The sequence below is a fragment of the Saccoglossus kowalevskii genome, chromosome 21 (genome assembly GCF_978046115.1).
Source record: "Saccoglossus kowalevskii chromosome 21, keSacKowa6.1, whole genome shotgun sequence".
NCBI lineage: Eukaryota > Metazoa > Hemichordata > Enteropneusta > Harrimaniidae > Saccoglossus > Saccoglossus kowalevskii.
The window spans coordinates 5288350-5310569 of record NC_140661.1 but is presented as its reverse complement, the minus strand read 5'-3'; the positions used below and the strand labels follow the sequence as shown (position 1 = coordinate 5310569).

At 35.3% G+C, this 22220-nt stretch overlaps 1 protein-coding gene across 2 annotated transcripts in view; it reads left to right on the top strand.

Moving 5' to 3' along the window:
• Positions 1 to 22220, top strand: part of LOC102803488 (uncharacterized) — a 50682-nt gene that overhangs the window by 21015 nt on the left and 7447 nt on the right. The window contains exon 6 of one of the 2 annotated variants that reach the window (XM_085495173.1): positions 3146 to 3271. In XM_085495173.1, the coding sequence (XP_085351299.1) occupies positions 3146 to 3271 (126 nt within the window). Of the gene's footprint in view, positions 1 to 2556; positions 2683 to 3145; positions 3272 to 22220 lie in introns of both variants that reach the window. The other variant, XM_085495175.1, reaches the window with a different exon arrangement.

Genomic DNA, 22220 nt, shown 5'->3' with positions numbered 1-22220 from the left:
TGTTTACTTGTAAGTAGCCAATCAGAATGCACATAAAACACCAGTTGTTTACTTGTAAGTAGCCAATCAGAATGCAAATAAAACACCAATTGTTTACTTGTAAGTAGCCAATCAGAATGCAACTAAAACACCAGTTGTTTACTTGTAAGTAGCCAATCAGAATACAAATAAAACACCAGTTGTTTACTTGTAAGTAGCCAATCAGAATGCAAATAAAACACCAGTTGTTTACTTGTAAGTAGCCAATCAGAATGCAAATAAAACACCAGTTGTTTACTTGTAAGTAGCCAATCAGAATGCAAATAAAACACCAGTTGTTTACTTGTAAGTAGCCAATCAGAATGCAAATAAAACACCAGTTGTTTACTTGTAAGTAGCCAATCAGAATGCAAATAAAACACCAGTTGTTTACTTGTAAGTAGCCAATCAGAATGCAAATAAAACACCAGTTGTTTTACTTGTAAGTAGCCAATCAGAATGCACATAAAACACCAGTTATTTACTTGTAAGTAGCCATTCAGAATGCAAATAAAACACCAGTTGTTTACTTGTAAGTAGCCATTCAGAATGCAAATAAAACACCAGTTTACTTGTAAATAGCCAATCAGAATGCAAATAAAACACCAGTTATTTACTGGTAAGTAGTCAATCAGAATGCAAATAAAACCAAGAGCCAACCAAGCCAACCAACTGATATTTGTGCTGACATTTGTACTATGTGTATTAATGTCAGGAATTATTTGTTAATGAACCCATTGGAACAGCAACAATTGCTTTGTGTTGTACACTCCAGTGTAACCATAGCTAGTGTATTGTTATATATTGTCAAATATATCCCATGTTTTCCTATCCCCCTAGTGAATTGCTAAAGGTGATAAGGATCTATTGGTAATGCATCATGTCTCATTAAATATTTAATAAACACAACAAATAGGAACTTAAAGTTCCTCTCAATTTTTTCATCACAAAGTTGTTTTTTGTTGAGTAAGAGATCAGTTTAACTGGATATCAGAATTCGTCTGAGTATATTTTTAATTCTAAATCCATAGTACATTATATACTCTTAAGCCTTGAAGACCCATTTCATAGACCCTTTTCATAAGTCGGGAGCCCTCACAGTTACCTTTGGGAGAGGCCTTCCGGCATACAGTAAACCGCTTTTCCATTGGTAAGAACCATTTTTTTGTATCTTTTAATCCATAACCCATCAGTGTGTTTATCTAACTCTCAGTTTATTCAATTAAATTAAATATTTTAACTTCCAGCTGATTTTTCAAAATTTCTGAGTAAATATTACTTAGAATGTAATACACTAACATCTTAGTTGAACACACTGATGGGTTAAATTAAAAAGAAACAAGAAAGTGTTTCTTTCTTTTTAAAGAGTGTTTTTTTTTTATGTGTGTATATACGGAGAAACACGTCTTCACCCAGGAGCCTCTTTCTGAGTTCATCTTAGAGGCCTCTCCAACAGGGAACTGTGAGGGCTCCCGTTTTTTTAAAATGATCAGTTGGACACATAAATATGCAGCACTTTGAAGGGAAAACAAGCAAATTAAGACAGATAATCAAGATAACGTCTAGCCAACTTTTCTCGGCACAAAATTAAATGAATACTGGAGTAAACAAAATTCATTGAAGTATGTAATTATTGTAATCTCTTTGGGGCTGATGTGAGAAACCTGATTGACAAAATTGTTCCGTTCATTTCAAGGACTTTAATTCTCAGTCAATAATCTCCCCTTATCATATGCTTTGTATTTCCTGGCCTTGTTTCACTATGGGAAGTGCGCCCTCACATCAGGGCAATCATTTCTAGCAAGATTGGCTTTTATCCTTAAAAACAAAATGCGTCATTTTAAATTACGCCGCTTGTTTGAGGTCATGCTGTAGTAAAATTAGAATTACCCTTATAACATATATCATAAAACCTTTATGGAATGAATATGGCTTTTGCTGCCCTCGGTTGTACGGCTTACACTCACACTTGCAAGCTTCTGCCACACGCCCTCGGGCCGCAAAAGCTGTATCTATCCCATAAATAATATTAGATCTCCGCTTTGGTAACTATTTGTTTATTACTATATATTATTATGAATGACGACTCAACGGAACTCATTTGTTGTTTTTGATTGATTAAAAAAAAATGCCACATGGATAGACAACTTATTGCCAACAATAAAGAATAAATTTATTAGTTTTTAATTATTATCAAATCTGACCTTATCATATCGAAAACAAAAATTCTGCATAAAGTATCTTTCACACTGTTTTACAAATTTAGTAAAAATTTAGTTGCCACAAAACCCACTTTTAATTATTTTTTTTAAAATCATTTTTTTATCATTTTTAAATCATTTTTCTGCATGGTTATCATCCACAAAAGGACATGAAAACATATTTTTAAGAAATCTTTTTTTTAACTTTCACTTAATGGGGAATTTTCATTTCATCCTGTCATAAATTTATTTTCATAATTGTAATAATTCATCTGCATGTTAGCCATTTTCTTTGCAATGCATGTTTTGTATTTTCTTTCTGTTACTTTAATTGCAGCTTCCGACTGGGTCGTATGTACGGTTTTCACCTTCCTCAGTTTGACGTCTCCTCTGTGGTGTCTTTTGCTACCGGCTGGTATAAAAATTCTCGTGCTATTCCTGTTGCCGTTCCCAAGTCACCATTGTAAGTTAATTCATTCTACGTAAGCCTATGACGCATGAAGGTAACGTTAGTGCTAAGTCACCTATTGGTTGCTGGGGAAACACAGTTGATGGAATCTGGCATTTTGATAAAAAAAATTGAATTTTAATATTTGTTTAATCTGATATGTGCCCATATTCACAATTTCTTTCAATTGACCATATCCAAAGATGAATGTTCTGCTACTTTAGCTAATGGTTATAGTGGTGTAATTTTGGATTCACATGGCACAACAATTGAACCATTTCATACTTGGCATTTTTTGACAAAAGTACAATAAAAAACTAAATTGGATGAATTAATAAGCCTGGTTATAGTAACAGAACTGGAATGACAGATTTTCCTAATAACTTTGAAACCCATCAATCTACCATGTGACATAGCCCTAGTTTACCTCGCGTAGTTAAGTAGACTTGCCCCCTTAACTTGTTGAATTAATTCACAGCTACAGAAAAGAGAGTGATGAGTGGGCTGGATTTGAACAGGATCTTACTCTAGACTCCATCTTGGCGTTCATAGCAGAAGAAGAAGCAGCCAAGGGTGGCACCACTGTAAACACTAAGGAAAAACTGTAAGACTTTTGCCATACATGTTGTACTATGGTATTCCTGCATGGGTTGTATTTACAGTTTATTCATCATGAATCAAGATGGCTGATATCTACAAACATTGCATGCAATTAATAGCTATCATTAATACCACTCAAAACAGTCAAAAAGTAAAATTGACTAACCTTTTTACCACAAGACATTCTCACCCACATTATTCTGAACTTTTTCTTATATTCTCAATATTTCTGGAAATGAACCTTAATTTTGGAATCAACAGAAACAGTTTGTTTTTATTTTCAGTTTCAAAGCAATATTTAAGTTTTTACTCACAGGACCTAACTTACAATTACTGATTTTGTACCATAATGAGCAAATAACTGCATATTTTTGACTGAAACTGCTGTCCTCCCTTCCACACTACTAGCTTGAAATATTTCACTGGTATGGTTTATTTACATGAAATAGAAAAGCTAAATTATCATTTCTCCAATGGAATTCACAATGCTACACGCATCTGAGACTCTACCTACCACGGTTAAGCTGTGGCTTACAGTGTATATGTATCTCTGTATCTAAGGAAAAACTGTCATTTCTATCAAAACCAGATCTTACATCCAGTGATTAGTTTGTTTAAAATCTCTCATATGGATACAGACAGTGCATGGTGTACAATCTCCATATGAAAACAGACAGTGGTTCACAATCTCCATATGAAAACAGACAGTGGTTCACAATCTCCATATGGATACAGATAGTGGTTCACAATCTCCATATGGATACAGATAGTGGTTCACAATCTCCATATGAAAACAGACAGTGGTTTACAATCTCCATATGAATACGGATAGTGGTTCACAATTCCATATGGATACAGATAGTGGTTCACAATCTCCATATGAAAACAGACAGTGGTTCACAATCTCCATATGAAAACAGATAGTGGTTCACAATCTCCATATAAATATAGACAGTGGTTTACAATCTCCATATGAATACAGACAGTGGTGTACAATCTCCATATGAAAACAGACAGTGGTTTACAATCTCCATATGAATACAGATAGTGGTTTACAATCTCAATATGAATACAGATAGTGGTTCACAATCTCCATATGAATACAGATAGTGGTTCACAATCTCCATATGAATACAGTGGTTTACAATCTCAATATGAATACAGACAGTGGTTTACAATCTCAATATGGATACAGACAGTGGTTTACAATCTCAATATGAATACAGATAGTGGTTTACAATCTACATATGAATACAGATAGTGGTTTACAATCTCCATATGGATACAGATAGTGGTTTACAATCTCCATATGGATACATATAGTGGTTTACAATCTCCATATGAATACAGACAGTGGTTTACAATCTCAATATGAATACAGACAGTGGTTTACAATCTCCATATGAATACAGACAGTGGTTTACAATCTCAATATGAATACAGACAGTGGTTCACCATCTCCATATGAATACAGATAGTGGTTCACAATCTCCATATGAATACAGATAGTGGTTCACAATCTCCATATGAATACAGACAGATTTACAATCTCAATATGAATACAGATAGTGGTTCACAATCTCCATATGAATACAGATAGTGGTTCACAATCTCCATATGAATACAGATAGTGGTTCACCATCTCCATATGAATACAGATAGTGGTTCACAATCTCCATATGAATACAGACAGGTTTACAATCTCAATATGAATACAGATAGTGGTTCACAATCTCCATATGAATACAGATAGTGGTTCACAATCTCCATATGAATACAGACAGTGGTTTACAATCTCCATATGAATACAGACAGTGATTTACAATCTCCATATGAATACAGACAGTGGTTTACAATCTCCATATGAATACAGACAGTGGTTCACAATCTCCATATGAATACAGACAGTGGTTCACAATCTCCATATGAATACAGATAGTGGTTTACAATCTCCATATGAATACAGACAGTGGTTTACAATCTCCATATGAATACAGACAGTGGTTCACAATCTCCATATGAATACAGATAGTGGTTTACAATCTCCATATGAATACAGACAGTGGTTTACAATCTCAATATGAATACAGACAGTGGTTTACAATCTCAATATGGATACAGATAGTGGTTTACAATCTCCATATGAATACAGATAGTGGTTTACAATCTCCATATGAATACAGATAGTGGTTTACAATCTCCATATGAATACAGACAGTGGTTCACAATCTCCCATGTGAATACAGACAGTGGTTTACAATCTCAATATGAATACAGACAGTGGTATACAATCTCCATATGAATACAGACAGTGGTTTACAATCTCCATATGAATACAGACAGTGGTTCACAATCTCAATATGAATACAGATAGTGGTTTACAATCTCAATATGAATACAGATAGTGGTTTACAATCTCCATATGAATACAAACAATGGTTTACAATCTCCATATGAATACAGATAGTGGTTTACAATCTCCATATGAATACAGACAGTGGTTCACAATCTCAATATGAATACAGATAGTGGTTCACAATCTCAATTTGAATACAGACAGTGGTTTATAATCTCCATATGAATACAGATAGTGGTGTACAATCTCCATATGAATACAGACAGTGGTTTACAATCTCCATATGAATACAGACAGTGGTTCACAATCTCCCATGTGAATACAGAGTGGTTTACAATCTCCATATGAATACAGATAGTGATTTACAATCTCCATATGAATACAGACAGTGGTTTACAATCTCCATATGAATACAGACAGTGGCTCACAATCTCAATATGAATACAGATAGTGGTTCACAATCTCAATTTGAATACAGACAGTGGTTTATAATCTCCATATGAATACAGATAGTGGTGTACAATCTCCATATGAAAACAGACAGTGGTTTACAATCTCCATATGAATACAGATAGTGGTTTACAATCTCAATATGAATACAGATAGTGGTTCACAATCTCCATATGAATACAGATAGTGGTTCACAATCTCCATATGAATACAGTGGTTTACAATCTCAATATGAATACAGACAGTGGTTTACAATCTCAATATGGATACAGACAGTGGTTTACAATCTCAATATGAATACAGATAGTGGTTTACAATCTACATATGAATACAGATAGTGGTTTACAATCTCCATATGGATACAGATAGTGGTTTACAATCTCCATATGGATACAGATAGTGGTTTACAATCTCCATATGAATACAGACAGTGGTTTACAATCTCAATATGAATACAGACAGTGGTTTACAATCTCCATATGAATACAGACAGTGGTTTACAATCTCCATATGAATACAGACAGTGGTTTACAATCTCAATATGAATACAGACAGTGGTTTACAATCTCAATATGGATACAGATAGTGGTTTACAATCTCCATATGAATACAGATAGTGGTTTACAATCTCCATATGAATACAGATAGTGGTTTACAATCTCCATATGAATACAGACAGTGGTTCACAATCTCCCATGTGAATACAGACAGTGGTTTACAATATCAATATGAATACAGACAGTGGTATACAATCTCCATATGAATACAGACAGTGGTTTACAATCTCCATATGAATACAGACAGTGGTTCACAATCTCAATATGAATACAGATAGTGGTTTACAATCTCAATATGAATACAGATAGTGGTTTACAATCTCCATATGAATACAGACAATGGTTTACAATCTCCATATGAATACAGATAGTGGTTTACAATCTCCATATGAATACAGACAGTGGTTCACAATCTCAATATGAATACAGATAGTGGTTCACAATCTCAATTTGAATACAGACAGTGGTTTATAATCTCCATATGAATACAGATAGTGGTTTACAATCTCCATATGAATACAGACAGTGGTTTACAATCTCCATATGAATACAGACAGTGGTTCACAATCTCCCATGTGAATACAGAGTGGTTTACAATCTCCATATGAATACAGATAGTGATTTACAATCTCCATATGAATACAGACAGTGGTTTACAATCTCCATATGAATACAGACAGTGGCTCACAATCTCAATATGAATACAGATAGTGGTTCACAATCTCAATTTGAATACAGACAGTGGTTTATAATCTCCATATGAATACAGATAGTGGTTTACAATCTCCATATGAATACAGACAGTGGTTTACAATCTCCATATGAATACAGACAGTGGTTCACAATCTCCCATGTGAATATAGACAGTGGTTTACAATCTCCATATGAATACAGATAGTGGTTTACAATCTCCATATGAATACAGACAGTGGTTCACAATCTCCATATGAATACAGACAGTGGTTCACCATCTCCATATGAATACAGACAGTGGTTCACAATCTCCATATGAATACAGATAGTTGTTTACAATCTCAATATGGATACAGATAGTGGTTTACAATCTCCATATGAATACAGATAGTGGTTTACAATCTCCATATGAATACAGATAGTGGTTTACAATCTCCATATGAATACAGACAGTGGTTCACAATCTCCCATGTGAATACAGACAGTGGTTTACAATCTCAATATGAATACAGACAGTGGTATACAATCTCCATATGAATGCAGACAGTGGTTTACAATCTCCATATGAATACAGACAGTGGTTCACAATCTCAATATGAATACAGATAGTGGTTTACAATCTCAATATGAATACAGATAGTGGTTTACAATCTCCATATGAATACAGACAATGGTTTACAATCTCCATATGAATACAGATAGTGGTTTACAATCTCCATATGAATACAGACAGTGGTTTACAATCTCCATATGAATACAGACAGTGGTTCACAATCTCAATATGAATACAGATAGTGGTTTACAATCTCAATATGAATACAGATAGTGGTTTACAATCTCCATATGAATACAGACAATGGTTTACAATCTCCATATGAATACAGATAGTGGTTTACAATCTCAATATGAATACAGATAGTGGTTTACAATCTCCATATGAATACAGACAATGGTTTACAATCTCCATATGAATACAGACAGTGGTTTACAATCTCCATATGAATACAGACAGTGGCTCACAATCTCAATATGAATACAGATAGTGGTTCACAATCTCAATTTGAATACAGACAGTGGTTTATAATCTCCATATGAATACAGATAGTGGTTTACATTCTCCATATGAATACAGACAGTGGTTTACAATCTCCATATGAATACAGACAGTGGTTCACAATCTCCCATGTGAATATAGACAGTGGTTTACAATCTCCATATGAATACAGATAGTGGTTTACAATCTCCATATGAATACAGACAGTGGTTCACAATCTCCATATGAATACAGACAGTGGTTCACCATCTCCATATGAATACAGACAGTGGTTCACAATCTCCATATGAATACAGATAGTTGTTTACAATCTCAATATGGATACAGATAGTGGTTTACAATCTCCATATGAATACAGATAGTGGTTTACAATCTCCATATGAATACAGATAGTGGTTTACAATCTCCATATGAATACAGACAGTGGTTCACAATCTCCCATGTGAATACAGACAGTGGTTTACAATCTCAATATGAATACAGACAGTGGTATACAATCTCCATATGAATACAGACAGTGGTTTACAATCTCCATATGAATACAGACAGTGGTTCACAATCTCAATATGAATACAGATAGTGGTTTACAATCTCAATATGAATACAGATAGTGGTTTACAATCTCCATATGAATACAGACAATGGTTTACAATCTCCATATGAATACAGATAGTGGTTTACAATCTCCATATGAATACAGACAGTGGTTCGCAATCTCAATATGAATACAGATAGTGGTTCACAATCTCAATTTGAATACAGACAGTGGTTTATAATCTCCATATGAATACAGATAGTGGTTTACAATCTCCATATGAATACAGACAGTGGTTTACAATCTCCATATGAATACAGACAGTGGTTCACAATCTCCCATGTGAATACAGAGTGGTTTACAATCTCCATATGAATACAGACAGTGGCTCACAATCTCAATATGAATACAGATAGTGGTTCACAATCTCAATTTGAATACAGACAGTGGTTTATAATCTCCATATGAATACAGATGGTGGTTTACAATCTCCATATGAATACAGACAGTGGTTTACAATCTCCATATGAATACAGACAGTGGTTCACAATCTCCCATGTGAATATAGACAGTGGTTTACAATCTCCATATGAATACAGATAGTGGTTTACAATCTCCATATGAATACAGACAGTGGTTCACAATCTCCATATGAATACAGACAGTGGTTCACCATCTCCATATGAATACAGACAGTGGTTCACAATCTCCATATGAATACAGATAGTTGTTTACAATCTCTATGTGAATACAGATAGTGGTTTACAATCTCCATATGAATACAGACAGTGGTTCACCATCTCCATATGAATACAGATAGTGGTTCACAATCTCAATTTGAATACAGACAGTGGTTTATAATCTCCATATGAATACAGATAGTCGTTTTACAATCTCCATATGAATACAGACAGTGGTTTACAATCTCCATATGAATACAGACAGTGGTTCACAATCTCCCATGTGAATAGAGACAGTGGTTTACAATCTCCATATGAATACAGATAGTGGTTCACAATCTCCCATATAGATACAGATAGTGGTTCAAAATCTCCATATGAATACAGACAGTGGTTCACCATCTCCATATGAATACAGATAGTGGTTTACAATCTCCATATGAATACAGACAGTGGTTCACAATCTCCCATATAGTTACAGATAGTGGTTCACAATCTCTATATGAATACAGATAGTGGTTCACAATCTCCATATGAATACAGATAGTGGTTCACAATCTCCATATGAATACAGACAGTGGTTTACAATCTCCATATGAATACAGACAGTGGTTTACAATCTCCATATGAATACAGACAGTGGTTTACAATCTCCATATGAATACAGATAGTGGTTCACAATCTCCATATGAATACAGATAGTGGTTCACAATCTCCATATGAATACAGGTAGTGGTTCACAATCTCCATATGAATACAGACAGTGGTTTATAATCTCCATATGAATACAGATAGTGGTTTACAATCTCCATATGAATACAGACAGTGGTTTACAATCTCCATATGAATACAGACAGTGGTTCACAATCTCCCATGTGAATACAGACAGTGGTTTACAATCTCCATATGAATACAGACAGTGGTTTACAATCTCCATATGAATACAGACAGTGGTTCACAATCTCCATATGAATACAGACAGTGGTTCACCATCTCCATATGAATACAGACAGTGGTTCACAATCTCCATATGAATACAGATAGTTGTTTACAATCTCTATGTGAATACAGATAGTGGTTTACAATCTCCATATGAATACAGACAGTGGTTCACCATCTCCATATGAATACAGATAGTGGTTCACAATCTCAATTTGAATACAGACAGTGGTTTATAATCTCCATATGAATACAGACAGTGGTTTACAATCTCCATATGAATACAGACAGTGGTTCACCATCTCCATATGAATACAGATAGTGGTTTACAATCTCCATATGAATACAGACAGTGGTTCACAATCTCCCATATAAATACAGATAGTGGTTCACAATCACTATATGAATACAGATAGTGGTTCACAATCTCCATATGAATACAGACAGTGGTTCACAATCTCCCATATGAATACAGATAGTGGTTCACAATCTCCATATGGATACAGATAGTGGTTCACAATCTCCATATGAATACAGATAGTGGTTCACAATCTCCATATGAATACAGATAGTGGTTTACAATCTCCATATGAATACAGATAGTGGTTTACAATCTCCATATGGATACAGTGGTTCACAATCTCCCATATGGATACAGACAGTGGTTTATAATCTCAATATGAATACAGACAGTGGTTCACAATCTCCATATGAATACAGATAGTGGTTTACAATCTCCCATATGGATACAGATAGTGGTTCACAATCTCCCATATAAATACAGATAGTGGGTCACAATCTCCCATATGAATACAGATAGTGGTTCACAATCTCCATATGAATACAGATAGTGGTTCACAATCTCCCATGTGAATAGAGACAGTGGTTTACAATCTCCATATGAATACAGATAGTGGTTCACAATCTCCCATATAGATACAGATAGTGGTTCAAAATCTCCATATGAATACAGACAGTGGTTCACCATCTCCATATGAATACAGATAGTGGTTTACAATCTCCATATGAATACAGACAGTGGTTCACAATCTCCCATATAGTTACAGATAGTGGTTCACAATCTCTATATGAATACAGATAGTGGTTCACAATCTCCATATGAATACAGATAGTGGTTCACAATCTCCATATGAATACAGACAGTGGTTTACAATCTCCATATGAATACAGACAGTGATTTACAATCTCCATATGAATACAGACAGTGGTTTACAATCTCCATATGAATACAGATAGTGGTTCACAATCTCCATATGAATACAGATAGTGGTTCACAATCTCCATATGAATACAGGTAGTGGTTCACAATCTCCATATGAATACATACAGTGGTTTATAATCTCCATATGAATACAGATAGTGGTTTACAATCTCCATATGAATACAGACAGTGGTTTACAATCTCCATATGAATACAGACAGTGGTTCACAATCTCCCATGTGAATACAGACAGTGGTTTACAATCTCCATATGAATACAGACAGTGGTTTACAATCTCCATATGAATACAGATAGTGGTTCACAATCTCCCATATAGATACAGATAGTGGTTCAAAATCTCCATATGAATACAGACAGTGGTTCACCATCTCCATATGAATACAGATAGTGGTTTACAATCTCCATATGAATACAGACAGTGGTTCACAATCTCCCATATAGTTACAGATAGTGGTTCACAATCTCTATATGAATACAGATAGTGGTTCACAATCTCCATATGAATACAGATAGTGGTTCACAATCTCCATATGAATACAGACAGTGGTTTACAATCTCCATATGAATACAGACGGTGATTTACAATCTCCATATGAATACAGACAGTGGTTTACAATCTCCATATGAATACAGATAGTGGTTCACAATCTCCATATGAATACAGATAGTGGTTCACAATCTCCATATGAATACAGGTAGTGGTTCACAATCTCCATATGAATACAGACAGTGGTTTATAATCTCCATATGAATACAGATAGTGGTTTACAATCTCCATATGAATACAGACAGTGGTTTACAATCTCCATATGAATACAGACAGTGGTTCACAATCTCCCATGTGAATACAGACAGTGGTTTACAATCTCCATATGAATACAGACAGTGGTTTACAATCTCCATATGAATACAGACAGTGGTTCACAATCTCCATATGAATACAGACAGTGGTTCACCATCTCCATATGAATACAGACAGTGGTTCACAATCTCCATATGAATACAGATAGTTGTTTACAATCTCTATGTGAATACAGATAGTGGTTTACAATCTCCATATGAATACAGACAGTGGTTCACCATCTCCATATGAATACAGATAGTGGTTCACAATCTCAATTTGAATACAGACAGTGGTTTATAATCTCCATATGAATACAGACAGTGGTTTACAATCTCCATATGAATACAGACAGTGGTTCACAATCTCCCATGTGAATAGAGACAGTGGTTTACAATCTCCATATGAATACAGATAGTGGTTCACAATCTCCCATATAGATACAGATAGTGGTTCAAAATCTCCATATGAATACAGACAGTGGTTCACCATCTCCATATGAATACAGATAGTGGTTTACAATCTCCATATGAATACAGACAGTGGTTCACAATCTCCCATATAGATACAGATAGTGGTTCACAATCTCTATATGAATACAGATAGTGGTTCACAATCTCCATATGAATAGAGACAGTGGTTCACAATCTCCCATATGAATACAGATAGTGGTTCACAATCTCCATATGGATACAGATAGTGGTTCACAATCTCCATATGAATACAGATAGTGGTTCACAATCTCCATATGAATACAGATAGTGGTTTACAATCTCCATATGAATACAGATAGTGGTTTACAATCTCCATATGGATACAGTGGTTCACAATCTCCCATATGGATACAGACAGTGGTTTATAATCTCAATATGAATACAGACAGTGGTTCACAATCTCCATATGAATACAGATAGTGGTTTACAATCTCCCATATGGATACAGATAGTGGTTCACAATCTCCCATATAAATACAGATAGTGGGTCACAATCTCCCATATGAATACAGATAGTGGTTCACAATCTCCATATGAATACAGATAGTGGTTCACAATCTCCCATGTGAATAGAGACAGTGGTTTACAATCTCCATATGAATACAGATAGTGGTTCACAATCTCCCATATAGATACAGATAGTGGTTCAAAATCTCCATATGAATACAGACAGTGGTTCACCATCTCCATATGAATACAGATAGTGGTTTACAATCTCCATATGAATACAGACAGTGGTTCACAATCTCCCATATAGTTACAGATAGTGGTTCACAATCTCCATATGAATACAGACAGTGGTTCACCATCTCCATATGAATACAGACAGTGGTTCACAATCTCCATATGAATACAGATAGTTGTTTACAATCTCTATGTGAATACAGATAGTGGTTTACAATCTCCATATGAATACAGACAGTGGTTCACCATCTCCATATGAATACAGATAGTGGTTCACAATCTCAATTTGAATACAGACAGTGGTTTATAATCTCCATATGAATACAGACAGTGGTTTACAATCTCCATATGAATACAGACAGTGGTTCACAATCTCCCATGTGAATAGAGACAGTGGTTTACAATCTCCATATGAATACAGATAGTGGTTCACAATCTCCCATATAGATACAGATAGTGGTTCAAAATCTCCATATGAATACAGACAGTGGTTCACCATCTCCATATGAATACAGATAGTGGTTTACAATCTCCATATGAATACAGACAGTGGTTCACAATCTCCCATATAGATACAGATAGTGGTTCACAATCTCTATATGAATACAGATAGTGGTTCACAATCTCCATATGAATGAGACAGTGGTTCACAATCTCCCATATGAATACAGATAGTGGTTCACAATCTCCATATGGATACAGATAGTGGTTCACAATCTCCATATGAATACAGATAGTGGTTCACAATCTCCATATGAATACAGATAGTGGTTTACAATCTCCATATGAATACAGATAGTGGTTTACAATCTCCATATGGATACAGTGGTTCACAATCTCCCATATGGATACAGACAGTGGTTTATAATCTCAATATGAATACAGACAGTGGTTCACAATCTCCATATGAATACAGATAGTGGTTTACAATCTCCCATATGGATACAGATAGTGGTTCACAATCTCCCATATAAATACAGATAGTGGGTCACAATCTCCCATATGAATACAGATAGTGGTTCACAATCTCCATATGAATACAGATAGTGGTTCACAATCTCCCATGTGAATAGAGACAGTGGTTTACAATCTCCATATGAATACAGATAGTGGTTCACAATCTCCCATATAGATACAGATAGTGGTTCAAAATCTCCATATGAATACAGACAGTGGTTCACCATCTCCATATGAATACAGATAGTGGTTTACAATCTCCATATGAATACAGACAGTGGTTCACAATCTCCCATATAGTTACAGATAGTGGTTCACAATCTCTATATGAATACAGATAGTGGTTCACAATCTCCATATGAATACAGATAGTGGTTCACAATCTCCATATGAATACAGACAGTGGTTTACAATCTCCATATGAATACAGACAGTGATTTACAATCTCCATATGAATACAGACAGTGGTTTACAATCTCCATATGAATACAGATAGTGGTTCACAATCTCCATATGAATACAGATAGTGGTTCACAATCTCCATATGAATACAGGTAGTGGTTCACAATCTCCATATGAATACAGACAGTGGTTTATAATCTCCATATGAATACAGATAGTGGTTTACAATCTCCATATGAATACAGACAGTGGTTTACAATCTCCATATGAATACAGACAGTGGTTCACAATCTCCCATGTGAATACAGACAGTGGTTTACAATCTCCATATGAATACAGACAGTGGTTTACAATCTCCATATGAATACAGACAGTGGTTCACAATCTCCATATGAATACAGACAGTGATTCACCATCTCCATATGAATACAGACAGTGGTTCACAATCTCCATATGAATACAGATAGTTGATTACAATCTCTATGTGAATACAGATAGTGGTTTACAATCTCCATATGAATACAGACAGTGGTTCACCATCTCCATATGAATACAGATAGTGGTTCACAATCTCAATTTGAATACAGACAGTGGTTTATAATCTCCATATGAATAAAGATAGTGGTTTACAATCTCCATATGAATACAGACAGTGGTTTACAATCTCCATATGAATACAGACAGTGGTTCACAATCTCCCATGTGAATAGAGACAGTGGTTTACAATCTCCATATGAATACAGATAGTGGTTCACAATCTCCCATATAGATACAGATAGTGGTTCAAAATCTCCATATAAATACAGACAGTGGTTCACCATCTCCATATGAATACAGATAGTGGTTTACAATCTCCATATGAATACAGACAGTGGTTCACAATCTCCCATATAGATACAGATAGTGGTTCACAATCTCTATATGAATACAGATAGTGGTTCACAATCTCCATATGAATACAGACAGTGGTTCACAATCTCCCATATGAATACAGATAGTGGTTCACAATCTCCATATGGATACAGATAGTGGTTCACAATCTCCATATGAATACAGATAGTGGTTCACAATCTCCATATGAATACAGATAGTGGTTTACAATCTCCATATGGATACAGTGGTTCACAATCTCCCATATGGATACAGACAGTGGTTTATAATCTCAATATGAATACAGACAGTGGTTCACAATCTCCATATGAATACAGATAGTGGTTTACAATCTCCCATATGGATACAGATAGTGGTTCACAATCTCCCATATGAATACAGATAGTGGGTCACAATCTCCCATATGAATACAGATAGTGGTTCACAATCTCCATATGAATACAGATAGTGGTTCACAATCTCCATATGAATACAGACAGTGGTTCACAATCTCCCATATGAATACAGATAGTGGTTCACAATCTCCATATGGATACAGATAGTGGTTCACAATCTCCATATGAATACAGATAGTGGTTCACAATCTCCATATGAATACAGATAGTGGTTTACAATCTCCATATGAATACAGATAGTGGTTTACAATCTCCATATGGATACAGTGGTTCACAATCTCCCATATGGATACAGACAGTGGTTTATAATCTCAATATGAATACAGACAGTGGTTCACAATCTCCATATGAATACAGATAGTGGTTTACAATCTCCCATATGGATACAGATAGTGGTTCACAATCTCCCATATAAATACAGATAGTGGGTCACAATCTCCCATATGAATACAGATAGTGGTTCACAATCTCCATATGAATACAGATAGTGGTTCACAATCTCCCATGTGAATAGAGACAGTGGTTTACAATCTCCATATGAATACAGATAGTGGTTCACAATCTCCCATATAGATACAGATAGTGGTTCAAAATCTCCATATGAATACAGACAGTGGTTCACCATCTCCATATGAATACAGATAGTGGTTTACAATCTCCATATGAATACAGACAGTGGTTCACAATCTCCCATATAGTTACAGATAGTGGTTCACAATCTCTATATGAATACAGATAGTGGTTCACAATCTCCATATGAATACAGATAGTGGTTCACAATCTCCATATGAATACAGACAGTGGTTTACAATCTCCATATGAATACAGACAGTGATTTACAATCTCCATATGAATACAGACAGTGGTTTACAATCTCCATATGAATACAGATAGTGGTTCACAATCTCCATGTGAATACAGATAGTAGTTCACAATCTCCATATGAATACAGGTAGTGGTTCACAATCTCCATATGAATACAGACAGTGGTTTATAATCTCAATATGAATACAGACAGTGGTTCACAATCTCCATATGAATACAGATAGTGGTTTACAATCTCCCATATGGATACAGATAGTGGTTCACAATCTCCCATATAAATACAGATAGTGGGTCACAATCTCCCATATGAATACAGATAGTGGTTCACAATCTCCATATGAATACAGATAGTGGTTCACAATCTCCCATGTGAATAGAGACAGTGGTTTACAATCTCCATATGAATACAGATAGTGGTTCACAATCTCCCATATAGATACAGATAGTGGTTCAAAATCTCCATATGAATACAGACAGTGGTTCACCATCTCCATATGAATACAGATAGTGGTTTACAATCTCCATATGAATACAGACAGTGGTTCACAATCTCCCATATAGTTACAGATAGTGGTTCACAATCTCTATATGAATACAGATAGTGGTTCACAATCTCCATATGAATACAGATAGTGGTTCACAATCTCCATATGAATACAGACAGTGGTTTACAATCTCCATATGAATACAGACAGTGATTTACAATCTCCATATGAATACAGACAGTGGTTTACAATCTCCATATGAATACAGATAGTGGTTCACAATCTCCATATGAATACAGATAGTGGTTCACAATCTCCATATGAATACAGGTAGTGGTTCACAATCTCCATATGAATACATACAGTGGTTTATAATCTCCATATGAATACAGATAGTGGTTTACAATCTCCATATGAATACAGACAGTGGTTTACAATCTCCATATGAATACAGACAGTGGTTCACAATCTCCCATGTGAATACAGACAGTGGTTTACAATCTCCATATGAATACAGACAGTGGTTTACAATCTCCATATGAATACAGGTAGTGGTTCACAATCTCCATATGAATACAGACAGTGGTTTATAATCTCCATATGAATACAGATAGTGGTTTACAATCTCCATATGAATACAGACAGTGGTTTACAATCTCCATATGAATACAGACAGTGGTTCACAATCTCCCATGTGAATACAGACAGTGGTTTACAATCTCCATATGAATACAGACAGTGGTTTACAATCTCCATATGAATACAGACAGTGGTTCACAATCTCCATATGAATACAGACAGTGGTTCACCATCTCCATATGAATACAGACAGTGGTTCACAATCTCCATATGAATACAGATAGTTGTTTACAATCTCTATGTGAATACAGATAGTGGTTTACAATCTCCATATGAATACAGACAGTGGTTCACCATCTCCATATGAATACAGATAGTGGTTCACAATCTCAATTTGAATACAGACAGTGGTTTATAATCTCCATATGAATACAGACAGTGGTTTACAATCTCCATATGAATACAGACAGTGGTTCACAATCTCCCATGTGAATAGAGACAGTGGTTTACAATCTCCATATGAATACAGATAGTGGTTCACAATCTCCCATATAGATACAGATAGTGGTTCAAAATCTCCATATGAATACAGACAGTGGTTCACCATCTCCATATGAATACAGATAGTGGTTTACAATCTCCATATGAATACAGACAGTGGTTCACAATCTCCCATATAGATACAGATAGTGGTTCACAATCTCTATATGAATACAGATAGTGGTTCACAATCTCCATATGAATAGAGACAGTGGTTCACAATCTCCCATATGAATACAGATAGTGGTTCACAATCTCCATATGGATACAGATAGTGGTTCACAATCTCCATATGAATACAGATAGTGGTTCACAATCTCCATATGAATACAGATAGTGGTTTACAATCTCCATATGAATACAGATAGTGGTTTACAATCTCCATATGGATACAGTGGTTCACAATCTCCCATATGGATACAGACAGTGGTTTATAATCTCAATATGAATACAGACAGTGGTTCACAATCTCCATATGAATACAGATAGTGGTTTACAATCTCCCATATGGATACAGATAGTGGTTCACAATCTCCCATATAAATACAGATAGTGGGTCACAATCTCCCATATGAATACAGATAGTGGTTCACAATCTCCATATGAATAGAGACAGTGGTTTACAATCTCCCATGTGAATAGAGACAGTGGTTTACAATCTCCATATGAATACAGATAGTGGTTCACAATCTCCCATATAGATACAGATAGTGGTTCAAAATCTCCATATGAATACAGACAGTGGTTCACCATCTCCATATGAATACAGATAGTGGTTTACAATCTCCATATAGTTACAGATAGTGGTTCACAATCTCCCATATAGTTACAGATAGTGGTTCACAATCTCTATATGAATACAGATAGTGGTTCACAATCTCCATATGAATACAGATAGTGGTTCACAATCTCCATATGAATACAGACAGTGGTTTACAATCTCCATATGAATACAGACAGTGATTTACAATCTCCATATGAATACAGACAGTGGTTTACAATCTCCATATGAATACAGATAGTGGTTCACAATCTCCATATGAATACAGATAGTGGTTCACAATCTCCATATGAATACAGGTAGTGGTTCACAATCTCCATATGAATACAGACAGTGGTTTATAATCTCCATATGAATACAGATAGTGGTTTACAATCTCCATATGAATACAGACAGTGGTTTACAATCTCCATATGAATACAGACAGTGGTTCACAATCTCCCATGTGAATACAGACAGTGGTTTACAATCTCCATATGAATACAGACAGTGGTTTACAATCTCCATATGAATACAGACAGTGGTTCACAATCTCCATATGAATACAGACAGTGATTCACCATCTCCATATGAATACAGACAGTGGTTCACAATCTCCATATGAATACAGATAGTTGATTACAATCTCTATGTGAATACAGATAGTGGTTTACAATCTCCATATGAATACAGACAGTGGTTCACCATCTCCATATGAATACAGATAGTGGTTCACAATCTCAATTTGAATACAGACAGTGGTTTATAATCTCCATATGAATAAAGATAGTGGTTTACAATCTCCATATGAATACAGACAGTGGTTTACAATCTCCATATGAATACAGACAGTGGTTCACAATCTCCCATGTGAATAGAGACAGTGGTTTACAATCTCCATATGAATACAGATAGTGGTTCACAATCTCCCATATAGATACAGATAGTGGTTCAAAATCTCCATATAAATACAGACAGTGGTTCACCATCTCCATATGAATACAGATAGTGGTTTACAATCTCCATATGAATACAGACAGTGGTTCACAATCTCCCATATAGATACAGATAGTGGTTCACAATCTCTATATGAATACAGATAGTGGTTCACAATCTCCATATGAATACAGACAGTGGTTCACAATCTCCCATATGAATACAGATAGTGGTTCACAATCTCCATATGGATACAGATAGTGGTTCACAATCTCCATATGAATACAGATAGTGGTTCACAATCTCCATATGAATACAGATAGTGGTTTACAATCTCCATATGAATACAGATAGTGGTTTACAATCTCCATATGGATACAGTGGTTCACAATCTCCCATATGGATACAGACAGTGGTTTATAATCTCAATATGAATACAGACAGTGGTTCACAATCTCCATATGAATACAGATAGTGGTTTACAATCTCCCATATGGATACAGATAGTGGTTCACAATCTCCCATATGAATACAGATAGTGGGTCACAATCTCCCATATGAATACAGATAGTGGTTCACAATCTCCATATGAATACAGATAGTGGTTCACAATCTCCATATGAATACAGACAGTGGTTCACAATCTCCCATATGAATACAGATAGTGGTTCACAATCTCCATATGGATACAGATAGTGGTTCACAATCTCCATATGAATACAGATAGTGGTTCACAATCTCCATATGAATACAGATAGTGGTTTACAATCTCCATATGAATACAGATAGTGGTTTACAATCTCCATATGGATACAGTGGTTCACAATCTCCCATATGGATACAGACAGTGGTTTATAATCTCAATATGAATACAGACAGTGGTTCACAATCTCCATATGAATACAGATAGTGGTTTACAATCTCCCATATGGATACAGATAGTGGTTCACAATCTCCCATATAAATACAGATAGTGGGTCACAATCTCCCATATGAATACAGATAGTGGTTCACAATCTCCATATGAATACAGATAGTGGTTCACAATCTCCCATGTGAATAGAGACAGTGGTTTACAATCTCCATATGAATACAGATAGTGGTTCACAATCTCCCATATAGATACAGATAGTGGTTCAAAATCTCCATATGAATACAGACAGTGGTTCACCATCTCCATATGAATACAGATAGTGGTTTACAATCTCCATATGAATACAGACAGTGGTTCACAATCTCCCATATAGTTACAGATAGTGGTTCACAATCTCTATATGAATACAGATAGTGGTTCACAATCTCCATATGAATACAGATAGTGGTTCACAATCTCCATATGAATACAGACAGTGGTTTACAATCTCCATATGAATACAGACAGTGATTTACAATCTCCATATGAATACAGACAGTGGTTTACAATCTCCATATGAATACAGATAGTGGTTCACAATCTCCATGTGAATACAGATAGTAGTTCACAATCTCCATATGAATACAGGTAGTGGTTCACAATCTCCATATGAATACAGACAGTGGTTTATAATCTCCATATGAATACAGATAGTGGTTTACAATCTCCATATGAATACAGACAGTGGTTTACAATCTCCATATGAATACAGACAATGGTTCACAATCTCCCATGTGAATACAG